The 26191-nt window shown below is 40.0% G+C and overlaps 1 protein-coding gene across 1 annotated transcript in view; it reads right to left on the bottom strand.

Moving 5' to 3' along the window:
- The window catches only part of GRM1 (glutamate receptor, metabotropic 1), a gene marked incomplete at its 5' end in the record, with an annotated part of 42892 nt that extends 18545 nt beyond the window's left edge, over positions 1–24347 (bottom strand). Inside the window, 4 exons of the mRNA XM_009876295.1 lie at positions 9110–10040; positions 15551–15677; positions 17549–17717; positions 24101–24347. Of these exons, the coding sequence (XP_009874597.1) occupies positions 9110–10040; positions 15551–15677; positions 17549–17717; positions 24101–24347 (1474 nt within the window). The remainder of the gene's footprint in view (positions 1–9109; positions 10041–15550; positions 15678–17548; positions 17718–24100) is intronic.
- Positions 24348–26191: the final 1844 nt, after the last annotated feature.

Below are 26191 nucleotides of genomic sequence, written 5' to 3'. Positions count from 1 at the left end.
CTTCCCCAGTGCCTCCTGCTCTGCAGCATCAGTGGGGATTGCTATCGGGGGAGGGAGTTTGATACCGGGCTACTATCTATAGCTGTATGTAGTTCTTTACTTTTATCATTCCACTATTATTTCCATTATTTTCATTAAAGCTGTTCTAATTTTTCTTCTCTAACCTGTAAGTCTCTCTGCCTCATTCTCTTTTCCTGCCCATTTGGAGGGACAAGAGGAGGTTAGAGAGAGTCTGTCTGTGTTAGTGGCTGGCCCAGTCCTAACCCACGACAACTGTTAAGGTGTATGTAAGCTGAAACTGCTTGACTTCTGTTTCCAGAGCTTAATAAAACTCCCATTGTCAAAAATACTCCCTGCTTGGGGAGCACAAATAGTAGGGGGGAGATAATCTGAGCTACTGCTGGTGAAATTTTTTTTAAAATTCTTCCATAGAATAGGAAAAAGGTGTGGAGAGCACTCCCAAATTACAGTGATGCTGTAAGTCAGGATAGTTGGGTCTTTGTGCCTTGGTGACAGCGGGCACCATCCCAACAAATTTGTTTTGAAACACATTACTGATCAACTGACAGAGTGATGTGTGAGCCTCTTCCCACAGCAAACAAAACGTATGTGATAGGGTCATCCACCAAGGGCTTCAAGGATATTTCTCTGATGAAATACAGAATAATACTGGACTGAGACTAACACTGTATAATCAGGATAAAATCCTACTCAGCCAATTTAATTTCTAACTGGGCGGAAAACCATACATGACTACAGTCCCTTAGCAGAGATGGACGGTCTTTTTTCTCTGGGAGTGTGATTTGCCTATGAATTACAGTCTTGCTAGAAATCCAGTGCTCTGTCAGCATGCGTTTGCTGCATCTGCAGCTTGTCTTGCAATGTTTTGTTTGGTTTTGTGATGCATCCCTGAGCAAAAAGGAGTGCTCCTTGTAGGCAGGGGTAAGGCTGGTGGACAAGCCAGAATGTGAGATGCCTTTCACATCAGTGAAAAAAGTGACATCCAAGAGTTCTGTCTTCTTCTTGGGCTTGTGTGCTTGTGTGTCCCTAAGCATGGAAAAGGATTAAATAAATTAGTAGTAGTTCTGCATCTCACATTGGTAACATTGCACAGAATTTCTGAGATGAATCAAGAATATTTTTCAGACTGCATCTTAATTTGGGAAAAAGCCCCAAACCCTGTACTAACTGCATGTACCAACTGCGTATAGTGCTTATGCTGCTTTATTGCTTTATCCTTGCGTAGAGAATACCAGACATCTACATGATATCCTTCAATACCCAATTTTTTGTGCACCTCTAAACAACCTCAAAGATATAAGAAATCACAAGGTGGCTCAGATACCTCTGCAGAGGAAACACTTGCAGAATATTCTGTGTTTATTATAACAAGTATTCGTACATGCCTTATCATGCATTTGTGAAATGTCACAGCTCTGCTTCTAAACAGAGGAGGTGAATAACTGAGGCACAGGCTGAAACATCACACCCGTAAGGATAGGAAGGAAGTAAAATGCATTCTTGACTTAAAATATCTTGAAGTAGCTTCTAGGAGACTTGTATTTTAGTTCTTTAGTCCATTTCCATTTTAAAATACTGAATTAAATAAATAAATGGCATTAAGCATTTTAAAATTCTATTTCAGATCATCACCATCCTAAACATGTGCTGGTGGGGTATTTTCCCTAAGTATCTGCTTATGAGAGTTCGAGTCTGACTTCTGTGTGTAATATAAGGAACTATCCACATTTTTAGGTACTTATCTGGATGCAACCTATTTATTTACCTGACACTCTTAAAAGGAGAAGATTTATTCCTTATTTTTTTCACAGAAAGATTTCTAACCAAAACAACATGAGATTATGGTGCTAAGCAGATAAACATCACTTGTTTATAGGTACATGTGAGCACAATTGTCTGTATCATTTACTGTTGAGCTGGTGTATTTTTTTATCATCCTAACTAGATTTTATGACTACATCTCAGAATAAACATGCAATGAATAATGCATACAAATGCAAAAATACAAGAAAATGTAATAAGTGATCCAGTCAAGCAAGAAATTAAATTACAAGGGGTGTCCTTATACCTGTGTTTTATGCCAAGAGGGATACTAGCCTTCCCCAGGATTTCTGTAGTACTGCCTTTGCTTCCCTTTAGTTAGAAACAGAAATTGTACATGACTGTAAAGCTCCCCTGATGTGACTGTGTAGCTATGTGTCACTGTGTTCAAGTATTGAGATTCATTATACAAAGCTGCTTGGTGCTACAGCAGTGCCCATAAGTACAAGAACATTTGGTGATTCAGCATCTTGAGAGCAGCAAAACAAGAGAAGAGGCTGTAAAACAAAATTCTCCAGGAGTCGTTCGGTACGAACCAGGCTGCACTCAGAAACCATTCCTTGGGTTTATGTCCTCTCCAAATCCCCCAGGAGAACAGAGTTGTGAATATCCATGAAAAGCAAGTGGCGAAACTGCCCTGGACTAGGAATTTCTGAGAAAAGGAAGGGATCATATAAAACTTTACTCAACAGCCTCTCTACCTGAAGGGACCACCCAAATAAAATGTGGCTCTGACAGATGACAAAGAAGCAGAAGTCTGGATGGGAGCCCAGGATGCAGGTACTGTGCCCTATAAACTAATTCAATATAAGCTAGGTTTTATCTGAGTGGGTGTTACCTCCACTGCTCTTCTTGGGAGGCTATTGCAAAACCTCATTGCTTTTCTAATTTTTTTCTCTTAAATGTAGTCTCAGGCAGCCTCTGTTTGGTCACAGAAGGAAACCTAGAGGAATAAGCCTAAGCTGCCAGACCTCTTGGCTTGTACTCGATGAAAATCAGACCAATCATATTGTATATCTGTGCCTGCTTCCTCTCCTCAGCTTGCTTTAGGAGGGACATGTGATTGGTTATGCATATGCTGCAACTCCTTTTAGCTGGGATAATTTGCAAGAACAATTACAGTGCCTTGTGCAGCCTTGCCCTTTATTTCTCATCAGAAGGAAGAAGCAAATTCTCTATCTCTAGATTGGTTATCTTGCACATATATATACACAGATACACAATTTTGTATCTAATTTGGTATACGCATTTGCCATGCCTGTTTTTTAAATAATTTTCAGACGCCTTTTTTTTTGTATTTCTTTCCTATGCCTTAATATCAGTTGTAAGAGTCCTTTGGAAACATGTAACTATCTTCTGTGAGTTTTAAATATTCACTTAAATCAATATAGTGACAAGTACTGAACAGCTTGACTGAATTTGTTGAATTTTCTTGTTTGAAATTCACAGCACATACACGCAAGAACTGAGTAAAACCTGTTACCTGTCACAGTGCTATGTGTCCACAAAATCATTAATAGTTTAAGCTCAGTACAGAGCCCAGCAAAGCCAGCAAATATACCAAAGGCTGAGAGAGATGTTTGGCATTGAAACTTTCAGCTACCCTTGTGAGCACAGAAGATGCTTTCCTGAAAATGCACTACGACCTCAGAAAAGGATGAAGGACTCCACTGCATACAGCAGATAGGCAATATGCAGATAGGCAAATGCCAGGGAGGATGGAATGGGGAGTTGAGTTTGGCCAGACCAGGGTGCCGCCTGCCTTCCCTGTGACAGCTGTGGCACCAGGGAGCCAAGCCAGGGCTGCCACATCTTCGTCTGCATTGCAAAGGAAGAGGAGTCTTCCATGATATGCCCTGGGTGGGATGCAAAGGTGAACTCTGTGCCCTGTGGTTGTGGAGCCCCATGCCCTGATGAGGAACTGGGAGCCTCACAGCCGTGGACCAGTCCTGCGCCTTGTACCCCAGGGTGCCACTGCTCTACAGAGTCAGCTTTGAAAACAGCGCTTGGCTGTTAACATTCTGTTGCTAGATTAAGAGTGAGATCGGGTGTACAATGACAAAGAAATTATTTAAATAAATGACCTGTCTTGTATAATTTTCCCCCTATTTTTTTTTCTTTGTAGTCTTTGTATTATTTCCTACTTGCAGGAGCTTACAACCTTTCCTCTGTCTCAAAACTCTCTTCTGTAATACACCTTTCCCCTCTGGCGTAAGCCTCTACAGGAAGGCTGTACAGGCCCAACAGGCTTAAAGGCCTTCTTGAAAGTGACTTGGAATTTGGTATTTTCCAGGATCTGTAAAAGTAAAAGGCTGTCTTATTGTGTATGCAATGCTCCTATAGGGCATGAGAAGTTCACGCATTACATCAGTTTTCTAAATTGCAAAGCAAGCTAGCCTACCATTTCCTGTTAGATTCAGCAATTGTCTCCATACTGGTTTGGCAATGCTGTAAGAAGATAAAACTACACTAGAGAGTAATCTGTACAACAAGCACTTAAACACAATTCTCACATGCTGCAGGCTATGTGACACAATTTAGGACCAAAGAAAATACTTAAACATATTGTAGACTTCTCATATTGAGCTCATGTCCTGAGGTGCGGGAATTGAACCATATATTCTCTCTTTTTGTTCTATTTCATAAATTTTAGTCCACAGATGTCAGGATATAAGCCATTGTTTTAGTAACATTAGAAGTGTTTTCATGTCTTCTGTTCACCCTTCTCTCCACTCCCTCTGTGCATCCATAACCCCCTGCTTAAAGGTAGCAGATTGACTGCATGGAGTAGTAACGTGGGAGCGAGAAGAGGCAATACTCCTGATCATCTCTTCCTCTGACAAGGCACTCAGGTTGGATCAAGTGAGAAGCTGTAAAAGATCTGCATTTGTATGACTGCAGCTGAACATGCTGAACATTTACGTTCTGTTTCTGGAAGCTCCGACTCTCGCCATGCTGCACTGTGCATTTGCCTCCTCCCACCACCACGAGAAAACAGTGAAACAAAATGTCCTGCCTTCTGGACGTGCTTATGCTAAGATTCCCCTCACTGTGTGTCTGTGGGAGGCTTTGATAATGAGGGACCTGAGGAGCCCAAAAGACTTCGTGGAGTGTGAGTCGCCAAGTGAAATGAGTCCTAGAAAAACACGGCATGTCAGCACAGCTTGCTCACGATGAAATGGCAACTCAGCAAGTCAGTTTGAAGAGAAGGAGTAACTTAAGAATACCTGGAGATAATTTTATAACTGACAAGACAAAAAAGCAGATGGTTCCCTAATTCTTGGGAGGGGAAGAGACGTGTTACTAGAGTAACTAAGAAACCTGATTTCCAGTTAAAAAACTGTATATAGGGAACCTGTATATAGGGAGAGAGTACGAAGTACAGGAATACATTCCCCTAAAGGAAACAGGGAAAAGGTACTAGGGGATGTTGGGTTGCCCCACATGCTTTCATTGGAACAAAACAAAGACATTTTGAGAGATCCTTGGCCTGGGTGACTGCCTGGACACTGCTTAGACTGGATGCCTGTAAGAGCAACCTAGAGGCATAGACTGCCAAAATGTATTAAAAAGATAAGTAAAAAGTACATGTCTGGAAATATTTAAAAGAAGCCATTCATCTCTGAGGGCATACAGCTGGAGGAAAAATAAATGAATGCACATATATTAAAAATACAAGGGGAGAAGCAGGTGGCTTATGCATCAATGTGGAGCCCTGGCCCCTCAGTTTCTTGCTGGCCTTCCTATCAACTCTGATTTTGCTGCACAACTTATGTTGACCACTAAATCTTTGCCTCCTCTGATTCAAAACACATTAAAGTGATGTCCAGACCTGGGATCTCAACCATAATTTTAAGATTGTTTATATGTGAAGACAGCAACTAAGCATCACTGCCAATCTTGGAGCTATTTACCCAAAGATGCACAACAGTCCTGTCCCCTGTGGTCCTCTATGCAACACGATTCTCACACTACTGCAGCCCACAAGAAGCATGGAAGAAGAGGTGAGCCTTGTTTTGTGGCTCAAGCTCTATTTGAAGTGTGTATGTGGACTACAGAAAAATAGCACAACAGGACCTGTAGGATGCAGGCCTGGCTTCAGCCTCCTGCACATTGAGTAGCATCCATTTGAAGCAGTAGCTGGAGAAAGTGTTTCTTGAACCCTCCTCGAGATCAGCATCTACAATGTCACTGGTTATTTTTTCTGCACATAATACAGAAAGGAGCATTGTTTCCTCAGGGAAGTAATTGTACAGGCACTTGTACAGGAGTGCTACTCTTCAAGCCGATTGACCCTCATAGACCAAAGTAACATTTGTGGTCAAGAATGAGGCTAACAATCACATCAAGATCCATATACGAAAGTTACAATCTCACAGCTGGGGGAAAGAAAAAAAAAGAAAAAAAAAAGAGAGAAAACAAAAGATTAAAAAGGCTCTCCTAAAAAATCGCTGCTATGTTATCATCCTGTAACAACTAGGATCTCATAATGTCACCCAGCAGCAAATTCTAACAGTAAATGTCCCCATAAAGCTCCAGTAAAAACCAGCAGATATCACTTACTCTCCATCTTCGGTTCCATTTTTTATACATATTTAAATATTCTTTTGGCAAGAGGGAGAGACTGACAGAAGATCAGTACTGAAGACGCTCACAAGGGATCTCTCAGACCCAGATTCAAGCTTTCTCACTAAATAATACAAAATATTTCTCTAGGGTTTGCATGGGGATTTTTCTCTCTCTTCCAGGACACGTTGCTGGTCAGGAACAGAGAGAAAGGAGGAGACTTGCCCTGGAACAGTGCATAGTCTGGCTATAGGGCATTCACCTGGGAAGTGAAGGAGGTGATATTAACCTAAGTGAGTGCCTTAACTAATGCCTGTAGGGGCAAAGTTCCTTCACACTTTCCCAATGCCTTCATCCCTCCATGGGATGTAAAAGTAGTCACTGCTGTCCACTTACAGACAGAAAAAATATGTCTATAGGGACGGACAATTACAGAATCAGAAGCAGAGCAATCTGAGTTACTGAAAACCTGCAAATAGATCTCAGATTCTGATAGGAAATTAAAAAAACCCAAACATCTAAAACAGTCTGAAGGCTCCGAATTCTGCTTCAGGGACAACCTGACCACATATTTGAATTAACAAGGTGCTTCAGAAGCCCAGCAAATTCTATGTTTTCCTTCTTGCTTTCCTCAGTGATTCACACCTCTTTATCTGTGTCAGCGCAAAGTCCTCACAAGCTTTGCAATGGACTCTACTAGGAGCTAAAATATCCTCCAAAACTCTGTAAAAAACTTTCTGTGCTGTCTTGTGACTTTACTTCCAAAGCTGCATGTTTGTATACTGCCTCAGTACTTCATGCTTGTGTACAGAGAGGTATGCTATCCTTCTCCATCAGCAAGCCTGCCGTGCCTCTTCATCTGTGCTGGTGTAGGTGAAGAACATAACAATAACTGCACACAGAGTTTAGGTCAGAGGTTGGGATGTTGCTGTATGAAAGATCTGAAGGCTTGATATGAGACTAGGTGTTATTGATATTAACTAGGTGTTAATTGATATTTATTGATATTAACTAAGTGTTGAGCTTTTCATTTGGGAAAATTTCTAAAAAGCTCAGGTAAGCCCTGTGGGATTTTTTAAGGTGACAATGCTGAGAGGGCAGCTTGTTTTTTGAGCAGAATGAAATTCTCATATTATGATCCATATTCTAAATATGCTACATTTGCATCTTTTAAGGTACATTTTTTTTGGTGAAAGTACAAACATAGTAAGAACAACAAAGAATTAGTTGCTAAGTTTCTCATGATCTAAAGTATTCAAAGGTCCATTTTTTGCTCTATCTTAAAGGTACCCACAGCATTAGCCAGAGGCTACACTGCAGAGACACCGCGCTAGTTTCTGACAGTATGTAAGACTCCATTCAACTTCCATAGAGTCAGAGGAAGGTGGATCAGGCTCCACCTTTCTATTTGCATGGAATTCAAGCACTTGAGCTATAGAGATTTTTGGCTGCCTCCTTGCACGGGAGAGTCCCAGTACTACCTGTCACTCCCAGCTCCCTCTCTGTCTAGCTCAGGAGCTGGCAGTTCTATCGTGGCCTCTGTGGCACACTGAGCTGTGTATTTGGTTACTTATGACTCCATTTGCTTCTCTTCTGAACTCCTGTCTGGCAACAAAATGAAAAGTACTGAAGTAGAATAAAGGCAAAATTGATCACAGCATGAGTTTTCTACAGTATTACTTCCATCCTTATTCCTAACATCTCCAGGACTTATGAAAACAGTTTTTATGCAAACTGAACTGAAACCAACTTAAGTGACTCCGAGAAGCCTACAGATCCCAAAGAGCTGGATATTAACTGAATTTTAATTTGATTGCTTTTTTTATTGGGGCAAAAATAATCTAAGTTCATGTCTAACCCTACGGTACTTCTTTAAAGATTAGAAAGCAACAAGATAAGAAAGAATGCAAATGTTCAGACAGCTGCTCACAGGGAGATGCTGTTTGAAGTAACAGTCCTCTCCCCCTGTCTGCTGCAGCTGGGTCACTTTTAATTATTAGTGAGGAAAACAGCAGGTACAATAGATGTGGATGCAAGTTCATTTTCACCATCAGTCTACTTCTGCAACTTTCACACCAACACTGGGTTTGAGAACATGGACAAGTTTACACTGATGATACTTAAGTTCACTGCTCATAACTCAGATTATTAAATAGAGCATAGAGATAGTATGAAGGGTGTTTTTGGATCACAATCATGAGGACTGTCACAAAACACTGTCCAGAAAACTAATGTTCAATCCCCAGCTTTCACACACACATCCCAGTGGCCTTAGACAAGTACATGTGATTTACAACCACTCAGACATAGATTTCTGGCCCCTTTTCCCAAAAGGCTACAACAGCATCTCAGTTTGAACACGATGCGGAGCAACTGCACATAGAGGTTTGAGATCCCCTTCACATGCACAGAGAGATGGGAGAAGCTACCAATGGAGCTTGGTTACTCTGCCACTGCCTGCCTTGCCCCAGAGGCAGAGGGAGTTGTGTACAGGGCTGCCTTTAGAGCAGGAGGGAAAGTAAGAAGAAATATGTTAATATTCATCAAAGGCTTAGATCTAAAGGATCATTTCCACCTTTTCTGCTACGCAAAATAAAAACAGTTACATACCTTACTATTCAGCAGACTACAGTCAACCAAGAGAGGATGGCAAAGAGAGGGACATATACAGATAGACGTATACCTGCAGTCACTCACTTACTTTGGATTTCCAGCCCCTGGCTTCTTTCTCCGGAAAATGTTGAGGAAAGTGTTGGACTTGCAAGGTGCCTTGCCATCCCCGACATGCATACGCACCACATCTGAGGTGGTGAAGGCACTGCGGACATTCCTCTCAGGCTTGGCTATGATGATGTACATCTTAGGAGTGAACATGCACCCCAGTGCCACTGTCACGCTCAGGCTCACGGCAAAACAGGTGGTGATGATCTTGTAGTTGCTCCCGAAATAGATAGGCACAAAGGCCAGCCAGATGATACAAGTGGTGTACATGGTGAATGCAATGTACTTGGCCTCGTTGAAATTGGCAGGCACGTTGCGAGTCTTGAAGGCATAGTACGTGCAGCTCATGATGAGGAGTCCATTGTAGCCCACAGGAGCCACGACACCTAGGTTGCTGGTGTTGCAGATAAGGTAAACCTCCTTGATGCTGGGGTAGGAAAGGATGGGCATTGGTGGCTCCAGGATGATCAGCGTGATCACTAGTGTCAGCTGCACGCTGATCAAAATGGAGGCAATGACCACTTGTGCCCATGCGCTCATGAAACGTGGCTTGCGGGTACAGATCTTCTTTTTGCTGCCTGCCAGGATGCGTGCAATGCGGTTAGTTTTGGTCACAAGGGCGGAATAGCACATGGCAGAGGAGAGACCCACCAGAAGGCGCTGGAGGTAGCAGGATGTCGTGGTGGGTTTAGCTATAAGGGTGAAAGGGCAGACATAACCCAGAAAGATGCCAGCAAGGATAATGTAGCAGAGCTCTCGGCTGGAGGATTTGACAACAGGGGTGTCCCTGTAGAGCACAAAGATAAGGGTGACAAACATGGTGACCAGGATCCCCAGGCAGGAAAAGACCACAGCCACAATAGACTCTATATTGCTCCACTGTAGGTACTTTACAGGGATGGGTTCACAGCCTGTAGTGCACAGAAAAGAAACAGAATGTTAGAAAGGTAGCTACTCAAAGAACTTTTTCTTCTGGCTCCAAATACAAACCAAACATTAGCCTATGCCTATGTGTCATGGATTATTAAAACCATTTTGTAAAGGAGTGAACTGCAGTATGGAAAAGTCTGGATGAAATGTGGTCGAGACACAGCCATCAATTTTGGATGTCCCAAACATTTTCTCATGATGCTACAAAGGGAAATGAGATTTGGAAATTTTTTTTTAAATTTTTTCTTGAGATACCTGCTGACAAGCCCAGCACATCGAAGGCAGAGCTGGGAGCAGAAGGCGGGCAAACTCAGCACCATCCCTTAATTTCAGCAGGGAAAGAATTGTTACAAATCATAATGGGTACATTCTAGACCTCCTCAGACTATCATTTCTAAATCTTTATCAAAATTACTGTAATATGACCCACTCCATTTTTGTAAGGGTGATTTTGTAAGTAATAGAAATTAATTTGAGATCTACAGACAGAAAAATGGTAATAAATCCAAAGCCATAATGGAACTACTCCATAGATACTGTACCTTCTTACTATATTTCTGACTTATTCTTTTAACATTACCTTATCCTCGTTTTGTCATACTCTCTCCTCATTATTTTTCCACTAAAAAATGTGATGTGATTCTAATGGAAAAGCCAAACCCACAAAATATACATGCCTTCAAAAATAACTAGAAAGGCTCTCCTTTATGACTAGCACAGATACTCAACAGTAGGTATCATGATGCTTAAGTGCTCTCTTCCATGTTCAGGTTAAAGAGGTCTCTGACTACCTTCTTCACTGTGCCAAAGATTTAATACTAGCAATAAACATTACAAGCAAATAAAATCCTCTGTGTTAATAGAATGTTATGATTATGAAGCTGAATTACTGAAACTCTTCATTCTGGCATTCTCTAATTTCCGTTCTTGACTAAATAGTCCCAAAATGCTTTTAACATGTTTCTATATCCCAAGGTAAATATCCATGGCCTCTCCTACTTCTTGTTTCTGTCCTCCTCCAGTTGCCCTTGGACCCAGCTCACCTCTTGTGCCTTTCTCCCACCTCTCAAATAAGTATCCTTCCTCCCAGTCCCTCACCATCACCATCTCAATTCCCCTTCTAGTTCAGTTTTATCCAGTTACCTCTCCACCCAGATGTCTCTGTTGAGAATACTGTTGGTCCAGCTTTTCACATTCTGGACCACCCTGCTCCTCACCTCTGCTTGTTTGGGTTGCTGGACATGGATGAGAAGAGCAGGAAAAAGGCAGTGGTGTCAGCAAACTTGTAAGAGAGGTGGTTTTTTCCTCTTAATTTCACTGCTAATTCTTAGCAAGAGGTCTGATACCGAGATGAGCAAAACTGATGCGCAGCCCCTTCCTACTCAGTGTGGAGCATATCTGCAGAAATCAGCCTCTGTGAACTAAAAGGCCCATGGTTTTGCTCAATTTGCATGCATCTTGCACAGGGTGACATAAAATTACCAAGTGGTATTCTCAATAAAATGTTAAGTCTTCCCTTCCAAATATGGAAGTAAGAAGAAGTATGGATCAAGACTGAACAGTTTTACTGTAACCTCATTTTGAGAAGTAGAAGAGGAAAAAAAAAGGGTTTTGTTGAAATTAAGAAAAAGATCAGCCTGAGGCAAAGTCTTGATACGGAAAATCTCTGCTTGAACTTTTAATGTCTGTCAATGTCATATGAACTGAAACAATGCCTCGTAATCTGTGCTTTTTGTGTCTGTGAGTACCAGGCTGACTTAACTACAGGTAATGCTGTCTACTTAAATACAGGTAATCATGTTATAGGTACTTGTAATATAAAAAATAATAGAAATCATAGTATGTGCAATGGAAGGTGTTATTTTATAAAGAAAAGGAATTCTGTTTTGCTCAAAGTGGTCTGCTCAAGACTCAGAGAGGTGAGGAAACCCATTCTTCCTACTAGCACCTTTATGATAAAATATGAAGGAAAAGATTTTATTAGAAGTAGGAACCTCTGGCCATTGGCTGCAGCAGCCCTAAGTGGAAGTGGCTCCTTATTTGATTTAACAGAAGACTAAGACTCAGAAGCTCCTGCTCATTGACTAACACATGCAAAGCTCTTCTTAAAGAAGAAGCTGGTCTATAGTTGCTGGAAGGGTCAAGTTTCAATGTGGACTTTAAGCTTAGCAACATCAAAGCATACTTTCATAATTATATCTTAAACAATATTTTCAGAGCTTTAGCCCTGATTCAGTATGGTACTTAAGCCCATCGACTGCTTTAAGCTTATCCTGTGCAAGGTCTTAGAAATCTGTTTCCTTAGATCAATGTAATTCCTGTACAATAGCAAGCCCCAAGAGCCATATATGCTACAAACATTGCCAAAAGCTGCCTGCACTGCGTGTATCAGCAAATAGTTTCTTGTTGTCAGCACCTGTGAAGGTCGGTCATTTCCCAGATAGGGGGAAGTGGGCCAGGGAACCTTTCTAAGATTGTGGGAGAATACCTGGGAAATGGTGTACTTGGGAGTTAAAAAAATCCCAAAACATAGAAAGTCCCCCCCCTAGACCACAGCAATTAACCCAAACCTCAAAAAAATCTGAAAATTAGTGGCAAAAACTTTGCAGTTAAAAGTTTCTAGTAAAAATCTATTTGGTAGCTTTCATCTATTCTTTTCCCTGCACTTTAACCATTAATCATTTCGAAGAGCAGCAGGTTAATCAATTTTTTAATACTTTTTTTTTAAATTATGTTCATACTGCAAGGTCAATAAGAGAATCCAGGATCTGAGGTCATTAACACATACTGGGTAACTGATGGCCCCAAACCTTTATGACTCATTTCATAAAACTTCCTGTACTATCTTAGTTTATTGCTTACTTAAGAAGATTTAAGTAAACTGGGTTTACTAGCTTGACATTCATTCTTCTTATATTGGTTCTGATACTATAAAAGATATCTCTTCTTGGCACAAGGCCTTAAGATACTGGTTTTAGAGACTGATTGTCAGGTCAAGTTTTTATCCTTTGTGACAAGAAATCCTGTGTGCCTGCTGACTGCATTCCACTGAACACATATTTAGGGGGAGCAATCTAAAAAAAAATAACTTGTACATTTAAAAATAATATTAAAATGTCAGGAAAGGATTGCTGAGCAACAGAGACTGATTTCAAACGGAGAGAATCAGCACCCTGAAATGTGTGTCTTAGGAAATGGGTTAGTATGTGCTTCATGTTTCTTAAAGGAACTAGGAATTTTAGAGCTCCATCTGGGAATGGAAATGGGATTAAAACCACATACATGTTTAGCATTTAAGATTTAAGGCAAAGGAAAAAACAATCTGAAATGTGAGATGTTAATGCCTGTGTCTAGGTGCTATGGTGACTAGCAGGGTATGAATACAACCCACAAAAGCAAGCTATAAAAACACATTTGATGGGAGAAATCCTGGCAAGAAAAGAGAATTCCAAATTATATGGTACCAACGCTGACTCCCACAAAGTTCAAGAGCCAGAGTTTATCTAGCTCAGTCTCCCTTTTCTAAAGGTTAGGGTAGCATCAGTTTCTCTTCACGACTTTAAATTTTATTTGCTTGTATTTATTTCAAGGAAATAAATTGTAGGTGTTAAAAAAAGAAGTTTATTCCTCAGTATGACAGAATGAAAAAGCTGGGCAGGAGCAGATTGCCATTTTGATGTTCTCTAGGAAACCAGTCTACGGCTATGCTGTTACTCGGCTGATGCTACTGTGATTTTAGAACAGCAGCAGTCCGGTCTTCTTGCTGAGAAGAAATACAAAACAGCAGGTCACCTACTGATTTCATTAAAAGTTAATAGATTGCAACATGCTCCTGAGATTTTTTCCAGCACTCAACTCCTTTCAGCAGTGCCTGTCATTTTGACATGTCCCCTTTTGAGTTATTTTGGGCAGCTGGTAACACTGAACCATATTCACACAAGTCACATTGATCTCTCACTACATTCTTTTCTTCCTCATTAATGAAAAAGAAGTTCCAGATTTTTTCTCTCAATAGTAGATACAAGAAATTCTGTAAAACTCCAAGACTAACAGAACCTGGTTGTCTATGGGTATCTGCTTGAAAATTAGCAGACATTAGTATCTTAGGAAGTGGGAGTTGAATATGAGCTTTTCCAACAGTCAGGATGTTTATGAAAGGTGTGTGGATTTTCTGGTGTCTACAAGAAGTTTTTCCACAACTGAGGCCCTTACAGAAGGTATTTTTCAAGAACTCCTTTTCCTAAAACCCACTTACATGAAACTAGAAGGAATTGCATGATCACTGAGATTTCTATATCCTGATAAATCTGTTTGAAGTAGGTTCAGTGGCACATGGTGGAGCAGGGGGAGCAGGTTGGGATGAGAGGTGTTGGACATAGACACACACTCATCTGAAATATGATCGTAGCTTATTTTACATAGAAAATCAAGATGGAAAATGAGCCAAGTTTCCCACTTTGCTATGATTAATAATATATTTTTTAGCTGGAGAAGTGGCCAACTTTGCCTCTCAAATCCTTTGGAAGTTGACTTGGCTTCAGTGACTAGCTTAACAGTATCTCTCAAAACTATTTAATCAATCCACTTCGTCTATGTGTCAAATGCTGTGACAACATCTAGTTGCCAGCCAATCATATTAAAGAATAAAGATGTGATAAGTTGCACATTTGATTTTCAGCTAGGTAGTCAGGTAGTTTCTCTGATTGGGAATGATACCCTGCTGGATACTGGCAGCCAAGATTTGCAGAAGGTGCATGGGGTAGAGGTGCCAGTAGTCTTTTACAGAGATACAGAGCAAACTACAAGGTCAAGATGGTGCTTTGCAGTGCATAAAATCTTTTTTTCTGGGGTAATGTCTACTGCAAAGCTCGGAGAAGGTATGGACGTTGACCCTGATAGGTACAAAATAACAGAAAGTTGTCACAGCATACAACCCATCCAAAACATATGCAGGTAAATGAATTCTTGCTGTTTCCCTTTCTTCTGCCAGATGTTTTAGATTTTGTTGATGTTCTTCTTGCTGGCAGGTGCAGTGAGAATGATCTTTATATGAAAAACAAGTCTGGTCATTACTGAATGGACTGACATTGCAGATAAGTATAACTAATTGCATGGCAGAATGAGCAGAAAGAGTACCCAGTCAATCTGACAAGGATGCAGTGAGCTCTTGTGATAGTCACTGCTACCACTGCAGCAAATGCTGCAAAGTTCATTAGTAGTCTTAACAGCTTTATCAATGCTTATGCTAACTGCAGGGGAGGAGCTGACAGACTAAAATTTCTTCTTGGTAGAAATTTTGTTGTCCTTATTGTCACTGCTGTTGAACTGAGCCAAAAGATACAGCACTTTTCACTCACCCTGAACTGCACTGGGATATGCGTTTAAGTATGCACCTTTAATACCTCCGCATGCTGCCACCTTACACTCCAACATACACCATTCTTCTTGTGCCCTTTAAAATAGGAATGCATTTGGAGGGACATGTCCCTACCTGTCAGGTCAGCATTTGGCCACCAGCCAAGCTCACACGCTTTACATGTGAATTCATCCTGAACAAATTCATTCTCCTTGCAAGCAGTGCAGATCCAGCAGCAGCTCACTTCTCCTTTCCTGATCACCTGTAATGCAAAATACATCCTCAGGTATGATACTTTCTGTAAGGCAGCACAGAAGCTGCCCCTTAGCAAACAGATACCACCCTCACTGTTGAAAATACAACAAGATTGCTGTGAATGGCACATTTTGAATAACTGGAAAACACGAATCCCGATTCTGCATCTACCCCAGAGTATTATAATTTGTGGCTAGGAATTCAAGGATAATCTCTGGGGACAATTATATTTTGTTTTGGGGGGAGCAGTTCTGAGTTAAGAGTATAAAATAATTTTCCTTTTGAGTGAGTGCTATATTTTCAATCACACTTCAAAAGAGGCTTAAAGTGAGAGATGGTTCAAGTCAGGACAAGTAGCTCAGCCCATATTTAATATTTATTGCATAGTAAAAAGCAGTAAACAAAGTCAAAGGTTAGTACGAAGACTGATTTATGCATATACATACATATTTGTGTATTTTTATATATACACAAACACATGAACACATAAATTCTAATTTACATGGAAGTCTCTTTGGGGCTTATTACACTAGTGTAAATAGGAATTCAAGTAAGAGCAAATTTAAAAATATGCTGCTAAAAGAATGTAATGGTTCCTAGTAGAAAATAAAGCCAACAATAAAACCAACCAAAACCAGCAGTGACCAAGAGCATGCTTTGCAACAGCTCTTTTGGAGACAAAAGTCCCTGCAAGTGGTATCTTTCTCTTCTGCAAAGGCTGCTAAGTCTAATTACCCAACATCTAGAAGATGGTTACTTCATCTTGACTCCTAGTTTCATCACATTGAGGCTGAAAGAAAGATTAAGGATAGCCCTAGCTTAAGGGGCTCCAACAAAGACTCTGCCTCTGTTTGCCAGAAAGGAAGAATCCAGCCTTCTCTCCGGGATCTTCCTACCCATCTATACGCAGAGCTAAGTGCAACAGTGAAATACAAAATGTTTGTTTTATTGAATGCTAGCTTTGTGGGCTTTCTTTGTTAACATTTCCTCCTGCAGTCTGTGGAGAGAGTCCAACAGACTTCAATGGGAGTTAAGGCTGGCATATTGTATGCATGGTGTTTACATACATATGCACACACAAGCTGCACAACCTCAAAAACAGGGAAAAGATGTTTTGGAGGGTGGTAAATATCGATAATGTTCCCCCTCCAAGATTGCTGGAGTATGTCGCTATGCCTTTGCCAATTCATCAATCACTTATCGCTAAGAGTAGCAATATAGAATTAAAAACTGCAAATGTGCTTATTAAATGAAATTAGAAAGGAAGGTCTGCTCTAAGGTGGCTTTCCTGAATGGGCTTTTTGCCATTTTAGACTTACTGCATCCATACCATTTTGATAGTGGTGGAACATGTCTTTATGCCATCCAGACATGGCAGGTGGCAAATTATTTGTAGCTTGATACAAGTGCTAGTGTTTGGTAACCACAGAGAGATTTCATTTGTGTTTCCATACCTCCTATCATGAATATAAGACAGATAAGACAAATATCCTTTTTTTCCCTTTTTTTATTTGCAAGTGTTATTGTTGGAACCAAATATTGGGTCACGTTATTTGCAGAAGCAGCCCCCGAGTGAATCACAGCCCCTGAATGTTGTAGGCAATGACTAAGTGACAATCTTCTTTCTCACATAAGGTGAAATTCAAATCCTATCACACCAAAGGGTTCTGCATCACTGAAAAGGGCAATTTTAGAAAACATTGACCTGTATATGGGATTGTAAGGGTAAAATGTTAATCTAGGAGTCTTTCTATACTTTTGCCTTTCCTGAAGCAAGGAAGTTCTATCCTTTGGCTTAAAAGAGATTTGCTTCAATTTAGGGAAAAAAACACTGACTGGTTATTCACATTTCTACAGCAGAAGGAGTCTGAGGCACACCTTTATCTGTCCCTTCAAGCAAGGTTCACTGCATACTGATCGGACCATTCCACTCTTATTCATCTGAATCCTGTAGTCGTCGATGTTGAGCACCCCCTCGTGCCAGGTCCCAATAAGGACGTAGTCGTAGCGGTTGGGCTCTATGTACTGCAGATTCATGATGTCGTACCTGCAAGGGGAGATGAAGAAGTGAGTCACTGTCCTGCAACACAAAGTATAAAAATTTATCTTGCCTTTCTTCTGCTTCTGTAGATAGTCATGTCATCGCTTAACACCAGGGACTAGAGCTTCACAGAAACACCAAGTACTGTAGGATTTGTAGCAGAATCGTGGGAAATGACAGCTTTGATTGCTATACAATTCAATTGCCTGCCCTGCTAACATAAAACTAGGGGTGAAAGCTTGTATTTCCTGGAAGAACTGCACATGAAAACCAGCAAGATCTGCTAAAGATGCACATGTAGGTACCATTTGGATGGTGTAGTCTTCAGCCATTTTTTAAGATGTCTGTAACATTCATTTGATGTCTACACACAGGGAGTTTGCAGTATGACCTCTGCTGGGATCCCTAAAGTGTTCAGTAGAAATGCTTAAACTAACTGAGCTGGAGTGCCATAAGTTAACTGTAAGCACTAGGTCAGTTATTCATAATATCCAGCCCAGGGAGATTTGCAGAAAAAGTTAACAGCTCAGGCATAAAATTTACTTCCTCTCCCTCAGCAAGTAGGAGAGAATTTCCCAAGGCTAATGTAAAGAAGGCGTAAACCACTGCAAAAATAAACATTCAGCTTCCCTGCCTCCATCATTGTCTTCCATGTGTTGAGCCTGGTGTGTGCACATCCCTTTCTGCTACTTATTCTGCTCCTCCTTTAACCCAGAGAATGTGACTAGTGCAAAACAATGATAAAGAGTGATGATTTTTTAGTAGGAAATAAGCAAGAATGGGAGAATGAATGTTAGAGAGGGCACAGAGAGGAATCATAGAACGTGTTGGATTGGAAGGGACCTTTAAAGGCTATCTAGTCCAAACTCCCTGCATGAAGCAATGACATCTTTAACTTGATCAGGTTGCTCAGAGCCCCATTCAACCTGACCTTGAATGTTTCCAGGGATGGGGCTTCTACCACATCTCTAAAGAGACTGGACCTACAGCCTGACTTTTTAAGATGAGAAAGGAGAAATCTTTGTTTAAAAAAGGCCGAGACTGAGAGAAAGAGGACTGTGAACCAGAAATCAGCTGAAATTCACAAAACATCTTCTGTTTTCCAAGACTGGGCGTTACTGCTTTGTTTATATCTAATGGATTGTCTCAGTTTCTGGGCAAAAAAAATCCTTTGTGTGTAATGAGTGTTGCTAAACTCTGTGTGCTTTAGGAATGAAAATTGAGCTACGTATGAGACATAAATAAAACTGGGATACTTGGGTGTTGGCAAAGAGACATATTCATTTCTTTCTTTTCCCTCCTGAGTTCAAACACCCAAAGAGGTGCTAGCATTAATCTCTAGATGTCTGTTTTTCTTAATTGAGTCACAGAATGGCAGAATCACAGAATGTTAGGGGTTGGAAGGGACCTCAGAAGATCATCTAGTCCAACCTTCATCCCAGCATACCTAACCACTACACCACAGCCTCAAGTGCTAGATCTACTTTTTTTTTAAACACCTCTGGGGTTGGTGACTCCACCACCTCCCTGGGCAGCCTGTTCCAGTGCCTCACCAGTCGTTCAGTAAAGAACTTCCTCCGAATATCCAATCTAAACTTACCCTGATGCAACTTGAGGCCATTTCCCCTTTTCCTGTCATTAGTAATTAGAGTCTTTGGGATCTGTCTAGTTAAAAATCATTAAAAGAATCACATATTTACAGCTGTATTTAGACCTCACTCTTGCAGATCTGCATGTCCACACAACGTCAGTGTCACTGTAAAGTTCCACTGAATTACATGGGAAAAGACTTTTGCCGTGGAGTTTGATGGAGCTCCAAGCAGGAGGCAGTTCTGTTGGTTAACAATTGGCTCCTAATTGGGGAGTTGCTTAGAAAACGGGTCAATTTCAAATTCACTAGGAAAATATTCCTTCTCATATCTCAGTTCTTGCAAAGGAAGGATATAAAAAATGAAAATGCCGCTGTCAAGACTGTGAAGAATCAGGACAGGAAGAAGCAATAAGAAACAGGTGCTTCATAATGTAGACTTAATAGACAGAAGTATAGGAATGTACATGCTTCTTCCTAGCAAGAAGAAACTACTTGGGTTTTAGTATGACCTTGTGTTAGACTCATACAAAATCAGTTACTCTGGGGTGGAAAATTAATTCAGGAAAGGGAATAAAAGATTACTAAAACCTCACATTTCCCTTAATGGAATTTTTGAGCCTGCACAGATTGTTTTCATTTTGCAAAAATATATTACAAGGCACAGTGTGGCATTAATGCAATATCAATCAAAAGTTGGCAATTTCAGGGATATGATTTTAGGTTGAAAGCCTTTCTTATGTTTTCTTATAATACTGTTCCCTTCTCTATCAGTTATCTGTCAAAGAATAAAGTATGTAGACTAAAAGCTCTCACACAGTCTTGCATATGACAAGTTGTAGTACAATGTTTGCAGCTTTGATACGCAGCTTGAATTTTAAGTGGAAAAATGTGGTCTAACAAATACACTTGGTCTATGGAAATGTGCTCAAGTTCTTTATCTTTTCCCTCTTTTCCTTAATGAAAAATCTCTGCTTTGAGTAAGGACAAGTTGAGTTCCAGAACATCTCCTCTTATTCTCTCACTCACCTATATCCAACTTTCACAATTTAGAGCTGTGCGCAAGCTAAAAATTGTTATCCCAAAAGAAGCTGGTTGGACAAAAGTTATGAAGCTCTGAGAGAGTGAGGACCATGGAGGCAGCTGGATTTCACACACATATGACAGTATTTACAGAAGCCATGTAAATATTCATGCAGATAAGAAAATGAACTGGGAAATGATGTGACAATATAGGTGGTGTCATATGAACAAGTTATTTGTGAGGTGAGCCAGACCATTAGTCAGCTGGTCACAGGCAGGCTCTTACTCTGGTTAATTTGGGAGAGCTGATAGATTTTTTTCTGTAGCCACAATACCAGACTGGTAATGAGGTTTGCCATGCTGGAAGGCAGAATGGAAAACAGAAATGCTGAGCAATGCTAGAATATAACTGGCCAAAACAACCACTCATGATGCCAAACTCTGAAACAACCACATATATTTGACAAAAAAACCCCCACTCCTTTATATTTGAAGTCTTTGCATTTGATAATTTACTCAAAGCATTGGAGTTTATTGATAGAGTTGTCATATCTGAAGCCAGAACTGCTACTGGAAATTCTGAACTAGATAAAATAATGTGGATCCACATCCAAGTCTGGTTAAGGTAAAACAAAAAACAATGGTTCTGTTAGCTTGTGAACCTCAACCCTTTTCCACTTGTTAGAGGTCCACTGTAGGAGATGAAAGTCCTTATATCCCTTGACCCTTTTATGGTCAGAGGCCTATGCAATTGGTGTGCCCTGGGAAGTAATTTTCTTCATACCTGCCATAAACTAAAAGTAGGCAGTTACTCTAGAATAGACAAGACCTCAAAATGGATCTGTCCTCTGCCCCTTGTAGGCCCAGAGAAGGATATGGTGTTGACTACTGCATTCTTCAGACCTTTTCCAGTCATTTCTGGGGATTTAAGTGATAAGATTACTACCAAGAAAGGGAATGGGATGTACTCAATGAAAATAAAAAGTTCAGCAATTTTACTAGCTTTTCTTAATGATAGAATAATGACCACATACTGTTGATTTTCCAGAAGTACATTCACATAATTTTTACCAGAGGCAGTGCAGTCAGTTAAGTGACTGCATTTGTGCCTGTCTGATAAAGGTCTGCTTCCATTTCTGCATAAAATCTCTTCAAAGAAAAGAGCGCGGAAGAAATAAATCTCTGAAAAAGTGCTTCATGTTTTCTAATCTCATTTTGATAAAAGCTTGAAACTATGAATTGAGCCTGAGATAGAAAAATTATATCTAAACAAATGGTTAAGCTTTGACAAAGCTGTAAGGAGTTGAAAAAAGAAATTATGTGAGTGTAAGGCAAATATAACTACAGGCATGTCTATCATCCTTTCCCATGATGATTGTAACTAGGAGCTTGGGAGAGTCAACTGCTCAAAGAACCTCACAGATTTTGAAAATAAAGTATGAGGAAAGCTGTTTCTTTCTAATAAGGCATATTGATTTATTCCATCTTGTGAAGTCAATTTGTTCACATGATATGGCAATATAATATCAAAAAACTTTACATATTTGTGTAACATTCTTACACTGGCATAGAAAAGCTAAAACCTGTTCAGATCTGGCTCTCTTTCCTGTATGTGTTATGTGTTGTGTGTGGTGTTTATCTTTTCATTTTGCTGAGGCACAGAAGCTCTTTTAGGTATTGATGCAGTGATATGGTACATTCACTCACAGACTTTTTCCATGTGGAGCTGTGGAAACACAGCCTAATCTGGAGCTAAATACAATTCTGCATGGGCATAAACTTCTACTGCTGGCATACAAAGTTCTGACAGACTGTACAGATCACATTTTGTACATGCGCCACCATTTTCTGATACGATATTACCCATGTTGTAAGCATCACAGACTGCTCCGAGGATTACAGCATGAACAACAAAAAGGTTAATTGAACTTTCTTGCCCAAACTTGTTAACTCCAGCTGTAAAAATATAACTGAGGAAAAAAAAACCCCAAATCCAACTTAAAATAACCCATCAAATTCTAAATAGGCCAGGGAAGCAAGAGAAATTAACCTTGCTATAGACCAGGATGACGGATACATTCTATCATTCTGACCTACTCAAAGAAATATCCTGATATAAACTTTTCTGCATTTTGAATTCAGGAACTGTTCATTCTAATTCTATGCTTGGCACTGATGAGAGTTGTGGAAGTGCTCTCAGGTGAAAAGGTAATAAATAAGATTTGGGCTAAATTTGGGAAATTGAACCTAAATGTCATACTAAATAACTAACAGTCAGACAATGCAGCATATGCAAAGTGAAGTAAGGCTTCTATGAAGGTAAATACCATGTAATAAACTTAAAGCTACACTAAGCAGTGATTTCTCTGTATTATCTAAAGTATATGTGCAAAGACTTGATTTATGTATTTTGGCCAACAAGTATGTGTTTGACTGTAACGGAATTGCTTGCCTCTACTTTCAAAGTCTCATCTAGCTTGTCTATATATTTGACTAAAAATCTGAAGCATACAACGCTCAACAAGAAGACCAATCTGACCAGCTTTATATTATTGTTTAAATGTAACTAGCTCTTTAAGTATATATACTCCTTAAATACAGCAAGCAGTGCAAACAGCAAACAGTAAAAAAGTTGGTCAGTTTTGCTAATAAAGGTTAGTAATAGAGATAAGAATTGCTTTAAAGCCACTGTTTCTTATGAGCACTCTTTGAAGGCATATGCCAGACTGCAAACTCTTGTTTGTTCCAGAGCGCTCTCTTTGTGTGGTACTGGCACTCAGATGCATTTATGCAATAAGCCCAAAGATGGAGTGAGAGAGTCTTTTATAATCCCTTAATATCTCAGTAGGAAAACTAACTTCACTGAAGTAACCCCTGAGTAAGTTTCAGTTAATAATGGACTGTGTACTTCAGCAGCTTAATTAAACTTATTTAAAAAAAAAAAAATCAAAACTCAAAACCAAATCCACCTAGGAGTGTCACACTTAAAATAGTTGGACAGATCCTGCAGAACTAAATGAAAAGATTTTTGGCAGTTGGCCCCCATAAGAAAAACAAACGTGATGTGTAAGTCCACAAAGTTGCTGCCTCACTGCTTGCTCAGGTCTATGTCTGCCAAGGAGAGGGATACGGTAGTAGCTACTATGGCTGGAATTTACCAGACCCCAGATGAGTGAAACACAGTACCTTCTTGCAAAAATAGTTCTAAAAAATCTTTGTCCTGCTCCACTCAGACCTATCTTTAAACTCTGGGACAGTCGATCTTATCTGGAGTGAAACAAGTTAAGGAGAGCACACAGGAGTTTACCAAGCAGAACTAAATAGACTCTGGCAAGGATGCAGTAGAGCTCTAGTTGGAGAACTATGTGCTCTAAAGCCCTACCTTTAAAACCTTAGCAAACGAGTGCTTCATTATATTCAAATCACTTTTATTAGGCTTAACGCATATTAAAACACTGGTGCTGAGCCCCAGAGGTACTTTAGACACCAAAAGTCTGTGAGGTACAAGGTTTATCCTCTCCTGAAACTCTAGAAAATTTACAGGCTGTGCTGTATGTAGTTCCTGTTCCAATACAAGATGGAGCTATCAATACATCATATGTTACCAACGTTATTTCTGGCTATTGGTAAGCCTAATCCAGATAATTCCACTTACGTCTCATGCTATGCATGCTGTATTCTTTGTCAAAACAGCCAAAGAAATCTCCATCACCAAACTCAGAAACATTCCCCCTTCCCAACATCTACTTTAAATAGTTAAGATGAAATATCTCTTTACCTTCCAGGAGCATCTCCCTTTTCATCAAACCAAACTTCTTCTCCAGAAACACCAATGAAAGAGGATTTGAGGAGGAACTCCAAGAGCTTGCTGCCATCAATTGGCTTCATAGCATCGCACAACCCAACATGTCCAGGGCAAAGGGAATGGTGCATGTTTTGCAACCCATGAGCCATAGCATATATAGCATTGATGACAAATCCCATTTTACTGTCCTGCACATAATTTTCTTCTAGGCTTTCATTTCCTACAACAGCAAGAAAAAAGTGTCATTACAAACAAAGATGAAATAGAATAAAAAGATGAAGAAGTAATGAACTATAAAAAGGAATTTTCTTATTCCTCTCACAAAGTTTTGGAAGAATAAACAAGGCGCCACTCAAGGATTTTAATTAAATAATAGAAAACAGCCACATTTTTTCTCCAAAAATCTTTATTTCATTAAAAGTGAAATGCCTCATGAGTAAGCACCAGTTTAATCAAATTGTCAGCTTTAATTTGTTCCTTTTGGAATTTTACCTTGCCATTCCATTATATTATTTGTGCTACAAAGAGTTAAACAGCCCAATATCAAAATTACACATTTCAGCTAGAACAATTTTAAAAGCAATTTACTTGTAAATTTGGGGAATTTTATCACATTAAAAGACTTTTTTTTTGAAAGGCAGTGTTTTTGAGGGCCAAGATAGCATCACCCCTTTCAGTGTTAATAAGCAAACAACCTAAATCAACATCACTTCTCAAGTTATCAGCAAAAGCAATTTTAGCTAAAAGCAGTAGCAGACATGCCAGTCTGGGATGGCTACAGAAAGTCAAACAAAGTTTGTTAAAACTAAAAGGCTTTTTTGTGTAACTGCAGCGGGAGCAGACATTGAAGTTTCTGTCTGTTGATCAGAAACAACGTGGCAGTGAAGGTTTTCCCCAAACACAGGGCTTGACTCTGACCAGCTGAAGCGTGGCCACTGCCACAGGATGCCATTTGTGGTTGTGTTTCACATCAGACCCCGCTGGGGTTCCCCCGCTTCCTGCCACGAGCTGCTGGAGGCTCTCAGTGCTGACCCCAAGGCACAGCCGACCTGTGCTGCAAAGGAGTTGGAGGTAAGAAACCTCCTCATTTTGTTTTCTTCCTCCTGAGTCATTTTATCACAATGTGCTCTGAACTGCAATATGCTTTTATCTGTAGACCTCCCACGTTACTCGGTGTTTAAGTGGCATTTGCAATCCAGTTACTTTGTCTAAGCAACACCTTGTCTACGCTAGGGAAGTAGGATGTGTAAGAGACTAGGTGTTAACTGACACTTCTCAAATCCAGGTTGGAGAAGTGAGTTGTCATTTTAATATGATGAAAAGAGGAAAATCTACAAGTTCACTGAAACTTTCAAGTTAAAAAGTAGTGAACTTCCTCTAGTGTAGATACGATACAGCTTTCAGATCAAATCATGAAGACCATCCTTATATTTATTTTTGGAAAAAAACCCAATTTGGTAGGTCTCCTCAGCATATTTACTCTACAACTCACAAATATCAGTTGGATATTCATTAAGACAGCAGCGATCCCACAGACAAGTATGTCTAGGGTTTTCTTTCTCAGCCTTCCTTGCACAGGACGTTCATTGCAACTGGGCAAAAATATCTTGCTTCAGTAATTCTTTTCCAAATGAGCTGAACGTAGCCAACAGTTATGAAGTTGAATTTAAAAAGTCTTCTGAAAACAGCATAATCTGACTGAGTTCGTATGCTCCTTTCACTGCCATACATTCATGACCAGCACCACCAAGCAAAGAGCAGCTGGAGAAATATTTCCTCGAGACAACATATCTGCTACTTTCTTTTCAGGAGGAGGTTCATAGCTCCTATCCAAAACACGTGAAACCAAATCCATTCAGCCTGGTGTTCAGAAACATAGAAAGAGTAGAAAACTTATATGTAAGCTGATGGAATATTTGCCCAGGAGAGCAAGGAGTATATCACTACCCATGTCCTCACTTACGCACTGCATATAGTATGTAAAGCATGGTCTACACATCTGTTGCCTGAATATGTTAATGTGTGGTGTGTATACACTATTTCTAAGTGTTTTCTATCTACTGG

This window comes from Apaloderma vittatum, unplaced genomic scaffold (genome assembly GCF_000703405.1).
Source record: "Apaloderma vittatum isolate BGI_N311 unplaced genomic scaffold, ASM70340v1 scaffold4579, whole genome shotgun sequence".
Lineage (NCBI taxonomy): Eukaryota > Metazoa > Chordata > Aves > Trogoniformes > Trogonidae > Apaloderma > Apaloderma vittatum.
Note: the sequence above shows the minus strand (reverse complement) of the source record. Positions and strands in the feature narration are given on the sequence as shown.